The sequence below is a fragment of the Pholis gunnellus genome (assembly GCF_910591455.1).
Source record: "Pholis gunnellus genome assembly, chromosome: 17".
Lineage (NCBI taxonomy): Eukaryota > Metazoa > Chordata > Actinopteri > Perciformes > Pholidae > Pholis > Pholis gunnellus.
The window spans coordinates 15,151,058-15,164,943 of record NC_136544.1 but is presented as its reverse complement, the minus strand read 5'-3'; the positions used below and the strand labels follow the sequence as shown (position 1 = coordinate 15,164,943).

General features: G+C 42.6%; 3 protein-coding genes across 4 annotated transcripts; 2 read left to right on the top strand and 1 right to left on the bottom strand.

The window, feature by feature from the left end:
• The first annotated feature begins 859 nt into the window (after positions 1-859).
• Positions 860-3,015, top strand: alkbh7 (alkB homolog 7). The gene is made up of 4 exons (XM_079177464.1): positions 860-1,240; positions 1,909-2,082; positions 2,213-2,337; positions 2,456-3,015. Exons 1-4 carry the CDS (start codon positions 965-967, stop codon positions 2,574-2,576), a joined length of 696 nt encoding a protein of 231 aa, XP_079033590.1. The 5' UTR covers positions 860-964; the 3' UTR covers positions 2,577-3,015.
• Positions 3,016-3,682: 667 nt separating this feature from the next.
• LOC306709118 (GDP-L-fucose synthase-like) lies at positions 3,683-7,542 on the top strand. The gene is made up of 10 exons (XM_079177157.1): positions 3,683-3,942; positions 4,148-4,262; positions 4,400-4,528; positions 4,751-4,824; positions 5,180-5,313; positions 5,426-5,490; positions 5,678-5,744; positions 5,917-5,996; positions 6,445-6,544; positions 7,403-7,542. The coding sequence occupies exons 1-10, from the start codon at positions 3,788-3,790 to the stop codon at positions 7,456-7,458; spliced, it is 975 nt and encodes a 324-aa protein (XP_079033283.1). The 5' UTR covers positions 3,683-3,787; the 3' UTR covers positions 7,459-7,542.
• A 792-nt stretch (positions 7,543-8,334) lies between these two features.
• gtf2f1 (general transcription factor IIF, polypeptide 1) lies at positions 8,335-12,758 on the bottom strand. Of its 2 annotated transcripts, none has more exons than XM_079177449.1 (14): positions 12,722-12,758; positions 12,235-12,311; positions 11,989-12,035; positions 11,584-11,656; positions 11,210-11,403; positions 10,875-11,045; positions 10,446-10,663; positions 10,149-10,299; positions 9,980-10,035; positions 9,616-9,774; positions 9,414-9,484; positions 9,180-9,318; positions 8,944-9,082; positions 8,335-8,794 (listed from the first exon to the last, which is right to left on the bottom strand). In XM_079177449.1, exons 2-14 carry the CDS (start codon positions 12,244-12,246, stop codon positions 8,590-8,592), a joined length of 1,635 nt encoding a protein of 544 aa, XP_079033575.1. In that variant the 5' UTR covers positions 12,247-12,311; positions 12,722-12,758; the 3' UTR covers positions 8,335-8,589. The 2 variants fall into 2 exon arrangements, with proteins under 2 accessions (XP_079033575.1, XP_079033576.1); XM_079177450.1 differs by having other exon boundaries at positions 9,643-9,774.
• Between the last annotated feature and the right edge of the window lie 1,128 nt (positions 12,759-13,886).

Below are 13,886 nucleotides of genomic sequence, written 5' to 3'. Positions count from 1 at the left end.
GCTGTCATTAAAGCGTGTTACACAGTGAACATTTAAGTTACTGTTCATTTAATCAACTATCCAAGTGCTTGTAATCAAATATCCACCATGTGACCGTTTTGTCAAGCTGCATTTACCTCGTGGCAGAAGACGAATTAGAAACACCACTTCCTCTCTGCATGTTTGACTTTGAAGGTTTCAGAGATGGTCTCCAGATGTTGGCACAAGGGTGGAGGAGACAACTGACCCGAGTCTGTTTACAATAACGAGTCTTCACTGCCCTCCAGTGGTCACAGGACAGAACGGCATCCTTTCCAGTCCGAGATCAAGGGAGGAAGAAAAAGGGTTGCATTTAGTAAGCTTTTTTATTTTTTAAAGATAATATACAAAACACATATGATGCAAGCAGTTGGTCAATAATATATTTAACACTTATTGGTGGAGATTAAAATATGTCACCTCAGTCCATTGTTTGTCCAGTCTGCTTCTTTATCATATAATAATTACCAATATGTGACAATGAAAAAATAAATGAGACTATATGAATTGTGGAGAATTATCCAACTAAATTTCTTGAGTGTGTATAAAAAAAAAAGGTTACACACAAAATGAAACCAAGTCATGTTACAAATGTATTCGATAAAAAAAACATACGAGGAAGAAAATATTTATCTTCAATATAAAAAGGTTATATCAGAGAAATGTGTAAGACTGTATTTTTAGGTATTTATTAAAAACATTTTCAATTATCAATTTATTCTGGGAAACACTTTGCAAAGTCACTTTTTACTCACACCTTGGGCAGACAAATATCTCCTGATTGATAAGCTTTACAGCTGGAAGACTCCACCCCCCATAATGCATTGCGTTTTCAACATGGCGTCTCACGTTATCGCATGACTTCTGTCAACAAGACCAAAACACAGCTAGAGGTTGAATTGGATAGTGTGTAGCGCGTTTGACTCACAGCAGTAACGACAGTAGGATGAAACTGTTGCTCACAGCGTTCAAACGAATCCACAAACCAGCTGTTTACACCAATCAGCGGCGCCGCCTGAGCTCCTGTGCCTCCAGCAGCGGCCTGTCACCTCTCCGGGATGAGGCTCTCGTCGTCGGCTCGAGCCAGGAGCTCGTGCGGAGACTCGGCTCACAGGTGGAGGTGAGGACGGGCTTCATCACCGAGGAGGAGGAAGGGTCTTTTCTGCGAGAGCTGGAGCCGGGCCTGAAGAAGAAACGCTACGAATTCGACCACTGGGACGACGTAAGTTATGTTCGCACGGTCTGTAGTTTGAAACGGTTCTGCACACCTTTCACGCGCGTTGCCATATAAAAAGTGGGTTGCACCGCACACCTGTTACAGATTTTTAGGATTAATTAAGCCCAATTAATAACGCTACCGGCTAAAACGTTACCACTCATACGAGTAGGCTAGTTAAAGGACACCTGCACCACGTTACAGCCTCGTCTCTTCGCTCTCCACACATTGACCGACTCTTATACCTGTCAGTCACCTGCATATATTGTAGGAAGGCATTTTCTGCCCAAATCCTACCCGTAGATGAAAGAAAATCATTGTATTTTACCGTTTCCGGGTGTAGTTTTCCTGCAAAATCCCTTATCAAAAATCCCATTCAAGAGTACTGGCTTAGCAATAACAAATGATTACTAACAACATATGTCACATCATCAGATGTTGAGCAAAAATGCAACACATGCATGCCATATACAATCTCAATTGAAACATCTACGTATTTTTAAATTCTTATGCAGATGTTTTCACTGGCTCCAGGTGACATGCAGCAACAACCACAAGCTGTGGAATGAAATCCTTCAAACCCTTTTGCAATTCACTTACTTGCAGCACGAGTGTTTTCTAAATGCCAGTGACACTGACTTCATCGGCGCTGTGTTCACTTCCCCCTCCTCTAGGCAATCCACGGCTACCGAGAGACTGAGCGTGCGAGGTGGGGCGCAGCGTGCGAGGAGGTGATGAATCGTGTCCGATCCGTAGCGTTTCCTGAGGGGGGTCCCCTCCTCGGGCCGGTGCACGTTCTAGATCTGGACAAGACCGGCTACATCAAACCTCACATTGACAGTGTCAAGGTAGGTTTTAAAGAGAAATGTTCGTTTCTAACATGGGACAATATCCTGAGCACTACTGCCAGTGGGGAAACCTTTTGTGTGGGCTTTACTGTTGCCGTAGCTGTGCTCTTACTGTCGTTCTCTCTTTAAGTTCTGTGGTAGCACCATCGCCGGGTTAAGTCTCCTGTCAGACTGCATCATGCGCTTGGTGAAGGAGGACGCCACCGATGAATGGGTGGACCTGCTGCTGCCCCGACTTTCCCTCTACATTCTCAGGTTCAGTAAATATGCTGCACATGGAGTGTACTCTATTCACCGCAGGATAGCCTACTGAAACGCCATCTTTAAACTGTGCAGTAATGTGTTTAATCCTGTTCTCTTCACACCCGTGCAGGGACCAGGCCAGATATAACTTCACTCACCAAATCCTGAGAGACGAGGAGTCTGTGTTCAATGGACAGAAAGTGCCTCGGCTGCGTCGTATCTCCGTCATCTGTCGGAACCTTCCGGGCTAACACCCACTTCCACACAGCTTGGATATGAACACAACGTCACCTGGATTTAGAGGATTATCTCACGGATCTCCATTAAGATATTTAGCAGATATCCCAAATATTTTTTTGGTTAATGTAATATTTATATATCTATATCTATATCTATTGTGAAGTGTCCTGGACTTTTATTGCTCCATACTGTGCTAAAATGAACCAGCATACTTACAGTACTGTATGTTACGCAGTGTCTTTTTTTCACTGGAGCATCTTTAAAGTTTTGCGATGGCCGATTTAAATCGACAGCAGGTTATACACAGCAACTGTGTCTCATCTTGGCTGTAATTTGAACATAATTTCAGAAACCACTCACTGTTTTTTAATGTGTTACCATCCCTTTGCTTTGATTCTCTACTTCTGCATAACACACAGAACCGTGTGAATGATTTCCAAATAAAATGAATGTGAACTTGGATTCCTTCATCCTATTCTTTACAGAAAGACGGAAGCTCTTTTCATTTGTATTCCACACTCCAAACATACATCTCAAGCTGCTGGACAAAGTTCACCTCACGTGGTATTAAATTCCTTCAAAATTCAAACTGACACTGCTGTTAATCGGTCAATGATGAGGCATGCTCAATTTTGTTTTGTAAGCAACTATTATTTAAACATATTTTATCCCTACTTAAAGTACTTAAGCTTAATCAATACGAGTCAACTAAAATCTTCCATTTTTCTTTGTGCATATATACAGTGTGTATATATATATATATATATACTTATATATGTCTAAAATACATTATAACCAGCAGATGGCAGCAGCTCATCTGCATTATGTTGGAGGAGTCTCAAATTATACAAATATCTCAAATAGCATACTAAAGATTGAACTTATTCAACTGAGTTGCCCATTTGTTGGCTGTTGTTTATCCGGATTGCTGACAGGAGGAAATACAGGTAACATAGAAGTCCTCCATACCAACTTGTTAGAGGGCTGAAGTAAGTGTGGACCTCAGCTGAGAGGGTGTTACCAACTTGTCTGTCATCATGAAGTTATTCAACAGGACAGCCAACAAGTAGGCAACCCCTCTCCACTCCACACTTACTCCAGCCCTCCAACAGGTTGGTAAGGACTTCTATGTTACCTGTATTTGCTCTGCGGAGAGTCCTACTTGGAATTGCATTTTTCTTTTTTTAATTTTCGCTCAGAAGAGCCAGCACATCTGTCGAAGATGGAGTCAAAGAGCCAAGCGGGGCCAATGCGTGTCCTGGTGACTGGTGGATCTGGGTTGGTGGGCAAAGCCATTGAGCATGTGGTGCAGCAGGAAGGTGGGAAAGTGGATGGAGAAGAATGGATCTTCCTCTCCTCCAAGGATGCTGATCTTGTGTAAGATTGGCTTCAATTGTACTCTTACCCAATTATGCCTATATTTGTTTTTACAAATTTGTCTATAATTGATGCGTTTTGACACTTATACTAGAATACTTGGAGTAAAATACGCGCCAATAGGTTGCAACGTCCCTTTTCAAACCTGCATGTTTCTCCAGTTTATATACGATTGTGAATACATGTGGTGTTAAAACACGAACAGAGATGTCGGGCAGACCAGGGCTGTGTTCGAGAAGTACCGTCCCACTCATGTCATCCACCTGGCTGCAAAAGTCGGAGGACTCTATCTACACATGAGGGAGAACCTGCAATTTCTGGTGAGAGATAATGAATGATTCACCACAGCTGACACATTGTAAACTGTTATGAATATATTTTTTAATGTAAACATGTTGAAAATATATCTGCATTGAATTTAAATTGTTACGTCAGTGACAGTTTGACACTTTCACAGAGGGACAACATCAAAATCAATGACAATGTACTCCACACCGCTCATGAGATGGGTGTGACCAAGGTCGTGTCTTGCTTGTCCAGTTGTATCTTCCCTGACAAAACCACATACCCCATCGATGAGACCATGGTAAGCTCCTTCTCTCTTTTGTTTACTTTTGTTTGTTTTAGCAACACACTTCCTGTTACTTTCTTCAATACAGGGGGATTTGCAATATATATATATATATATATATATATATATATATATATATATATATATGCTACAGAGCCATGAAATAAAGTACACTTATGACTTTGGCGAAATGCATTGATTTAACTTCATGTTTTCTGTAATGCCCCACTCTCCCAGATACACAACGGACCACCTCATGACTCCAATTTTGGATACTCGCATGCCAAGAGAATGATTGATGTCCAGAACAGGTAAGCAGCTGTGTAGCGCAAACAAGGGTGCAGTGTAGACACCTGGGGCTATGGAGAGAGCAGCCAATCAGACGAGTCGTTTCTAGTTCGTCTTTTGTAGCTTTTATTTATTTTGAGGTTCTTTGTATGGCATTGAGACAGGTGCTGTCAGACAAGTTCAATTTAGTAATGTCACAAAGCACAATGTCCTGAGGGATGAAGTTTCGAACAAAAGTTACCATGACAATTGACACGCCTTTTACTGTTGGAGGTGGGCAGCTGAAAGAGGGAAAGTGTGTGTTGTTAGAGCTCAACTCGTGTGAGCAGAAGAAAAGTGTTCATCGTTTCTCTGCATGTGTGTCTGTGTGTTTGACAGGGCGTACTTTCAGCAGTACGGTCATTGTTACACAGCGGTCATCCCAACCAACGTTGTCGGTCCCTTTGACAACTTCAACATAGAAAATGGTCACGTGCTGTCGGCGCTCATTAACAAGACACACGAGGCCAAAAGTGATTGCACAAATCCATTTTCATACACAAATACGGACTGAGAATAGTGAACAGAACATACAAACATAGACAAAAAGAGGTAAAAGAGTGTTTTCTCATGTCTCTCTCTCAGAGGAGGGAACTCCATTGAATGTATGCGGCACCGGAGCTCCTCGAAGGCAGTTCATCTACTCTCTGGTACGAGTATTAGTATATATTGCTCTTAGATTTGACTGTATAGGTGTGTGCTTCGATGACAATTTCATTTTTTCCTGTATCTATATTGGCCAAATGTATCTCTGACTGTATTAAGATAAATAAGTATGATAACATGCTTACATGTCGACTAAGAAAGCATCGTCCCACTGTCTGTGTTTACCGTCAGGATTTGGGTCGTCTAATCGTTTGGGTCCTGAGAGAATATGAAGAAGTTGAACCCATTATCCTCTCTGGTGAGTAGTACTGTTACTCACCCTTAGCTAGCAATATAATTCTCGTCTGGGTAGCTTCTGTTTGTGTGGTAATAAAATGGGGGTAAGTTATAGCTTCAGAACACCGAGGTGTGAGACAGCCACCATGTGGACGGTTTAACCATTCACTTTTTCACTGTGGATTTATTGTCAGTGGGTGAGGAGGAGGAAATCTCAATCAAAGACGCCGTGGACATGATTGCTGAGGCTCTGGACTTCGAAGGCAAGATACATGTATCCTTTCAACATACAGAGAGCAGTTTTATCACATTGAGATGTATGTGCATATGGTTTTACTTCTGAGATGCTTTTGTGAACCTTGGATATGTAGTACATGCTCTAGGTCAACAGTAAATCATCTCTTAACTGTATAAAAGCTCCAGAAGGAGTTGCTGGCTTAAAAGCGAAACATGTAATTGGACATTACCGATATAATGTGCAAAATTCAGCAATTTGTTCTTGCAACCAACTGATGCTTCTCCCGCGTGCCACGTGTGTAAGAGAACTACGGTTGTCGTCACGATTCTTATTTTCCGGCGATTATACGCAAAAGAAAACATACTTATTTAATAATGTATTCAATTTACGCTAATAGATCCCCCCCTAAATGCTACACGCTGTTCCTTGAAGCGCAAAAACCCACACAGATCAAATTCAGTCTCTCCTTGACCCCTCACACCAGTTTGACACCACCCTGTCAGACGGCCAGATGAAGAAGACAGCCAGCAATGCCAAGCTGAGACGCTACCTCCCCGACTTCTCCTTTACACCCCTTAAAGAAGGTTTGATCTCACTGTGTCAGCCCTGAAACGCATGTGTGTGTGTGTGTGTGTGTGTGTGTGTGTGGCAGTGTATAGCAATAACATAAATACAAACTCAAAAGAACAGTGTAATGCCGGTGGCAGATATCTCTTCTTTCAGAGAGCCAGGCTGCCAAACAAAGAAGGGATTTAGGGCAGAGCAACACCTGCGCAGGTCTGGCTCATATAAGATAAGATAAGATAAGATAAGATAAGATAAGATAATCCTTTATTAGTCCCGCAGTGGGGACATTTACAGGATCACAGCAGCAAAGTGGACAGTGCACACAAGATACATGGTAAAAAAACCAGAGCAACAGTAATATAACTATTAAACGAAGTAAAACAATAATTCACAATAAACAGTTGTGCAGCCTGACAGCAGCAGGAAGGAAGGACCTGCGGTTCCTCTGCTTCACACACCGGGGGTGAATCAGCTGGTGGCTGGAGGAGCTGCACAGAGCTGCTCATCCAGCTGATAACGCTCCAATCAGCACCTGCAACAGATAAACAAAACCAACAGGGACACCAAGTGTATGGGAGGAGGAGGAGGGTCGTCACAATATCCACATTACTGATGATTACTCATCAAAAATCTCACCTTGTAAATATTTCGTCAAAGTGCATAAAGGACAAATCAACCCGACAATAGCGTTGCAACAGTTTGTATAATTGAGTAGTACTGCGTACATAATCAAATGCATGACACAGCAGAACAAATGTAGTTTTACATTTTTTAACACTGATAACAAATTAGACCACATTCAAATGAGAGCTTTTAATAAATATTTGCATGAACCCTCAGGTCGAAGCTGACTCGTTCTCATTTTTCTCTCCTAGCTATAAAGATGACCTGCAGCTGGTTCGAGATCAACTACGACAAAGCCCGGATATGAAGCGACCGACCATTGACACGACTCTTTGGTTCTGGTGTCGAGCAAGTTGTTATCACTGCACAATACTGGTTCATTCAGTGCCACAATAAACATTGCTGAACATATTCTCTAGTGTACTGGAGCCTCTTTTAATCGAAGAAATGTCACATTAACGTATTATTAGAGGTGTTCTTTAGCTACACTTTCCTTAAAGATCTCTTGAAACCGTCAGATATTTCATCATTTGGAATGATTAAGAAAGAGTCCATGATCATAATACAATATACATATATATATATATGCTAACAGTTTTTAGTTGTTCCTAGAACAAATATGACAACCCGAGCTGCCCGGTCCCTCTCTGTTGCTGCCCCTAGCATTGACTGATAATCATCCCAAACAGGCTCATAGGAACGCCTCAATATGCAAAGAAGGAAAATCTCTCAAAACAAAGCACAACCACATGACTGCCAACTGAACTCCACTCCTCCGACTGTACTCGTGCACAACAGTGGATGTACTGCAGGCTGTACACACATTCAGTACACCTCTAGAAACTAAATAAGGAACTAGTTTATAATTATATTTGAAGTGCTTGAGGATGCCATCTTCCAACTCAAGTTGTAAAAATGATACGTTTAGAAAACCTTACTTCATATTCGCAGATTACCGATTGAGATTTGAAATGCTATTTAAAGCTTTTTCTGTATTAAATTTCCTTACACTAACGTTTGTATAAAAATGATAAAAGACGTAGCCTGTTTCAGTATGTTTTAAAAGAGTAAAGTCTTACACAGCCACAGTTTTTACATTTTATTGGAAAAAATTCTACAGAAAAACAAAACAAGTTAAAGACTTTTTTTTTTCAATCATTAAATTCCAAGTTAAACTGTTCACACATGGAGAAAAATCAAGTTGTTTTTCTATTATTTAACGTGAGATTCCAGGGAATGAAAAAGAAATTCGGGATGCTTAATACTTAATACGAACAAAACAAAATACTTTCTGATAAATGCCACCAGTAATGACAGTTCCAACTTCCGATCCTGTGGCATGTCACAGCACAGCGTGTTTTAAAAACGGACACAAAGCCTCTCAGGGGGGCCATGGGTTTTGTGACTGAAGAGGTTCGCTTGCTCTCCACCCCGTCGCTTATTCGGTGAGGTAGAAGTGCATTTTGTCGTTGACGTTCTTGCGCTCCGGATTGAGGCGCTTCAGGATCTGTGCCAGCACGTTGACGGTCTGCTCACTGCTCAAACCCGTGCGCTTGGTCTGGAACTTCTTCAGCAGGTCTTTGGTGGTCATCGGTTTACGGATCAGGTATCGCCGGACTGCTTCCTCCGTCAGCTGCACATCACTGCGGGGAAGACGGACAGAAAAGAACACAAAGACCAACATTTAAAAAATATATATATATATTTTGCAGTTTCACCGTAAATCTCAGAATCATTTAAAGAACTTAATATTTCTGAAAGGCATAAACGAAGACTGGTAACAATCTAGTACCTGGAGCTAGGAGTGGATTTGCCTGATGGGGGTTGAGGCGTACTCTTCCCAGAGGGAGCAGGGCTCTGACTGCTGGGCTCCATTTTGAGCCTTTTGGCAGCTGGCGAGTCAGCGCTCGGACCCGGAGTCTGTCTCTTACCTGCAGGACAGACAGATTTAGTTGGAACAAAAGTGACGTCGACGGCCACTTTTGAAAGTTTCACACGAATACGTCGAAGTGGGATATGATGAAGCACCTTGCTCTAGCTTGCTGGCAGCAGCGCGGAGTGTGCTGGAGGTGGAGGCGGAGTCTATGGATGGCGTCCCGGGGCGACTGCCAGTCCTGGAGCTGCCCGCTGAGCCACGTCCTCCACGTTTAGGAGGCGTGCGCTTCTTCTGAGACGGGGAAAGAAAGAGGGATGCTTGATGAGACGCTACAAACACTGTATACACTTATGCAGCCACGCACACACCACGCACACACTAATCACCATGAACAGAGCGGAGGCCGTCTCTCCATCGATGTCACTGTCGTCTGAGCTTTCGGACTCGCCGCTGCTGTCTGTGACACACAAAAAACCACACGACTCAGCATAAATGCACTTGTCTTTATGCATCAAGCAGACGGGAGAGTCATTCAACACTGCTTATGTTTATTATTAAGAGCTCATTGAAGTATGTATTTCGTCAAACCCTTATCTGTCTCCGCGGGGTCTGCACCTTTTTTCTTCTTCTTTTCCGTTTGGACCGGCGTCTTCTTTCCCTCCTCTTCTTCTTCCTCCTCTTTCGCTTCCTCTTCGTTCGGTTTCTCCTCCTCACTCTCTTCCTCACTTTCAGACGCCTCATCGATCCCTATAAAAAGGACAAACATTTTGGAAGGAAAACAATCTAAATACCAATCATTCATTCCGTAAAGCCAGTAAATCCTAAACGCAACGCTTTGTGTGCATTGAGTGAGGACTTACACTCATATGGATATGAGTGTATAACAAAATCATTGTCTTCTTTTCATTAAGTGATTATTGGATCAGTAATGCTCAACAGCAGAAGACCTGACCTTTGGGATGATCCTCTCCTTTGCTGAGCTTTCCCTTTTCCAGCTCTTCGTCTGAACTGCGCCGGGAAAACAGAATTAGATGCTAGTGAAGGAAGAAACACAACGACAACATTTTGTATTGTGCACACAAAGAGGGAGTCTTCGTGTGAAAGGACACGACGGATCTGACCTGCTTTCATCCGACATGTAATCCACCTCTAGACCCTCTTGGTCCCCGTCATCGCTGTCCTCCAAGGCCTCTTTGTCGCTGCTCTTTCTCTTCTTCTTCTTTCCTTTTCCCTTCCCCGTGTCTTTCTTCGACTTCGTCTTACCGTCTCCATCTGTCCGAGGACGAGGTGCGTGGAAGGGGGGGAACAATCACACGATGACAGAGGGAATGAAAACGTGTACAGCTATGGCAGACTGAAGGAACATTGAATACTGCAATCCCGTTTAAGTGTCTTTAATCCTTTTCCTTCCTGCTCACCGTCCCCCATACTGCTGTCACTGTCATCGGTGCTCATCTCCAAGTCGTCCTCCAGGTCGTGAATGCGCAGGTCGCCCCCTCTCCCGCCCCCCTTCTTTTTCTTCTTGCCGGACTTCTCGTTCTCATCGTCATCATCGTCACCACCACCACCGCCACGCTCCTGCTCCCGGAAGCGTCTCTGAAGCATGATGCTGAAGTGATTCACCACCTTGTTTCTTCTGTAAAGCGAGGAGAATGTCAGATATTAAGTGCTTGACACACCTGCACCAGATGGGTAAACTAAGTACTTATACATATATATATATATATATATATATATATATATATATATATATATATATATATATATATATATATATATATATATATATATATATTTTTTTTTAAGCTAAAAATTGCCATCCCTCCCTGTTCAACCCCCATTCGCACCTGCCCCACTCCTCCTCAGCCTCCTCAGCAGTGAGAGTTCGGTGCTTGGCCTGCGGTGTAAAGTTGTACCAGCCGTGGACCGGGAAGGCCTCAAACGCTCCATCGGGACACTGAGTAAAGATGTAGTACGACGCATTTTCTGTAACACCGCCCTTCTTTACACCTTTGAACCTGTAACAGGTAGAAAGAAAAAAAACAGTAGAGATCCCCCATGAAGAACATTTGAAATTCATAAATATACGTGTGCTCCCTCCGAACCTCACCAGGTTCAAAGAGAGACATGTTGGTTCATTGAGAGTGAATCGGACGGTACTGAAGTATTTCTTTCTCCCCACCTCTTGCCGGCCTTGCCATTGATCTTAAGAACCCAGGGCTGATCCTCCACTTTGAACTCTCGTTTCACAATACCATACTTCTTCCGGCGCGCTTCCTCGCGCTGCTTTTTGCCAAACTCACTGCCAGCCGCGCCGTCCGCTGCCTCTTCCTCCCCGTATATCCGTCGGGCACTCATGTCTCTTTCCATACGAGCCTGAGAAGGAAGGAGGGAAGGAAGGAAGGAAGGGAGAGGGAGGAGTTAAGAAATGTAAGTCGCTATTGCTGCTTCTTTGAGACACTCGTCTTAAGACTTCAGATTTTCTGTATTCTTTTTAGGGTAACCACGCTGCTTGTCATTTCTCTCTGTGCTACAGACCGCTGACAGGAAGCCCACCTGTGTCCAGGCTGAACAGTTGACTTTGTCCCCTGAATTGAAAGCCATGATGTTGTACTTCTTGCTGGTGTTTCTATGGGACAGATAAACAAAACAAAAACAATTTTAGCTGCTTATTCCTTTGGAGGGTTACAGGAATAGTATAAACAATAAACTATGTAGTCTAATTAACCAATTCTTATTTGTTATGGCACATTTCAGCATCCACATCAACACTGACACAAAAGGTCAGTACGTACACATACGATCATTTCATCTACATTCTTAATACAGTGGTCTGCAAAACGTGAACGAGTAGCTCTGCCTTGTTTTAAGTTACACAACATGCCTGTACAGAAACTGCCAGAACAACAGACACGTGACCAGGTCTGTCGGGACACTTGCATGTCAGGCCATGTTACTCACTTGGGGACTCGCACTGTGTATTCTGTGGCTGAGGAACTGCTGCTCCCCTGTAAGACAAACAGATTAACGTGTATTTTGGGGGACTTTTGTCTCTTGCAACAGACCACCATCCTCCTTTAAACTGAGATAAATGGTAATACAATGCTGCCTACATGATTATGTGAAGGCTATGCTCTTATTTCTGAACTTTATTAGCAGGTATAAAAGTCAGGTTTTGTAGTTGAGAGCGACGAGATAAAAACTCACCAGTGAAGTCATGGTTGTCTCCGTGGTTTTTATTAACACATCAACAATGGTCTTCAGGTTAGTTGGGCAGCGTTACACTATAAAAAGAAGAGTTACGTTAACCAGGTTAAATGTGAATAAAAAGCACACACACACACGCAAACACAAACACAAACACACACACACACACACCTGTTTCCATGAGGGTTAACTAACGTTTAATTAGCAATACAACAAGTATTTTAATAATACAATAGTCAATAACTGCAACATAAAACTTGATAACGTCTCGCACTGACTAAAACTCTTTGTATCGTTAGCATCTGATGCTAATACAAACAGCAGCAACACGCATAAAGAGCAGCTTTAGTTGCAGTCTGTGGCTCGTGAAAGCGATGCTACGATTCTCCATCTTCAAACGTATGAGGCGTTAGAGATGCAGGGACACACAAATACAGGAATATAGAGCATTTAGACATTTAACAGAATTTAAATGCATCTGATTTACCGGTGCGCGTACTCCCACTGTACCTATTCCGTTCCTATAAATAGTGGTGAGGAAACACAGACTATGAATAATGGTTCCTAGTAAGTTCGCCCGCTCCGTCCTCCTTTCTTTGTTGAGCTCGTGGGGGCTCGGGTTGGCCATGTGTTCAAGCTACCTGTACTGTGCCACATGGAAAATATCATAGTTATTACCTTCATAGAGAAATTAACCATTTTATATATATTGTATTTCGATTCTGAATTCCCCAGTCGTGACTTTATTTTGAAAGTATACACCGGAAGTTTCGGTAAACTGTGTTTGAAATCGTACTTGAGTATGTTGTGTAAGTTGTTGTTTTAAACCTTGTATGGTGTTCATATTTTTGTTACACAGCCAGTGTTCGTGGGTCTGGTGGACCCGCTGCATTTCTGGGGTTTTAATTCAACACAATCAAACTATTTTATGTTAAAATACTCAAAAGATGTTTACTTCATCCCAATTACAAGCAATATAAACAGCATATATGGTTAATATTTGCCCTTTACCTTTGTTAGATCACATTTATGAATTAAAGTGCTTGTCGTTTTTGGTTTAAAATTGTCCCATGTGATGGGTCCAAGTCTCATTACTTGATTTTTCTCAGGGGCTCCTCCATCAGGCTTCCCTGTGTAGACTTGTAAATTCCAAGCATATGAGGAAGTGGCATCACAGGCAGCTGAGATCCTTATACCATATTTTTCAGATTTAGATGGTATATACTGCCTAAAGGGGCAGCGGCCCCTGAATGGCATTGGCTGCTCATCAATGGTGACATTGGGCCCAGTGTTGTAAAACAGGGGGAGGCGGTGCACCCACTTGTCCCACACTGTCCTGATGGCAGCTAGCTTGTCTCTCTGCCGTCGAGCTGGTCTATCATCTCGGTTATCAAAGCGGATAATCTTGGAAGTTTTCCAGAGACATTGTTGCACGGAAAAGTTCTCTGCCAGTTTCTGAATCCCACAGGTATTCTGTGGGTAATGAGTAATCGTATCATTTTTCTTTTGCTAACAAATGAAAACGGGTCCCACAGACCCGAACACCATACAAGGGTTAAAAAGGTGTTTACAATTTGTATGCATATGTGACGTTTATGGAAGTTAGTTCTGAACATGAAAAAACGTACTGATGTCTCTAAAATTATTAATAT

What these genes read in the sequence shown, in the direction of transcription:
- gtf2f1 (XM_079177449.1), bottom strand. An exon ending in GCTGAGGAGGAGTGGGGCAG is followed by an intron (nt 10,664 to 10,874) that starts GTGCGAATGGGG and finishes CTCGCTTTACAG; the next exon opens with AAGAAACAAGGTGGTGAATC. An exon ending in TACATGTCGGATGAAAGCAG is followed by an intron (nt 10,036 to 10,148) that starts GTCAGATCCGTC and finishes TTCCCGGCGCAG; the next exon opens with TTCAGACGAAGAGCTGGAAA.
- alkbh7 (XM_079177464.1), top strand. Translation starts at nt 965, where the DNA reads ATGAAACTGTTGCTCACAGCGTTCAAACGAATCCACAAACCAGCTGTT. An exon ending in AATTCGACCACTGGGACGAC is followed by an intron (nt 1,241 to 1,908) that starts GTAAGTTATGTT and finishes CCCCTCCTCTAG; the next exon opens with GCAATCCACGGCTACCGAGA. An exon ending in CTCACATTGACAGTGTCAAG is followed by an intron (nt 2,083 to 2,212) that starts GTAGGTTTTAAA and finishes TCTCTCTTTAAG; the next exon opens with TTCTGTGGTAGCACCATCGC.
- LOC306709118 (XM_079177157.1), top strand. Translation starts at nt 3,788, where the DNA reads ATGGAGTCAAAGAGCCAAGCGGGGCCAATGCGTGTCCTGGTGACTGGT. An exon ending in TCCAAGGATGCTGATCTTGT is followed by an intron (nt 3,943 to 4,147) that starts GTAAGATTGGCT and finishes AAACACGAACAG; the next exon opens with AGATGTCGGGCAGACCAGGG. An exon ending in TGAACCCATTATCCTCTCTG is followed by an intron (nt 5,745 to 5,916) that starts GTGAGTAGTACT and finishes ATTTATTGTCAG; the next exon opens with TGGGTGAGGAGGAGGAAATC.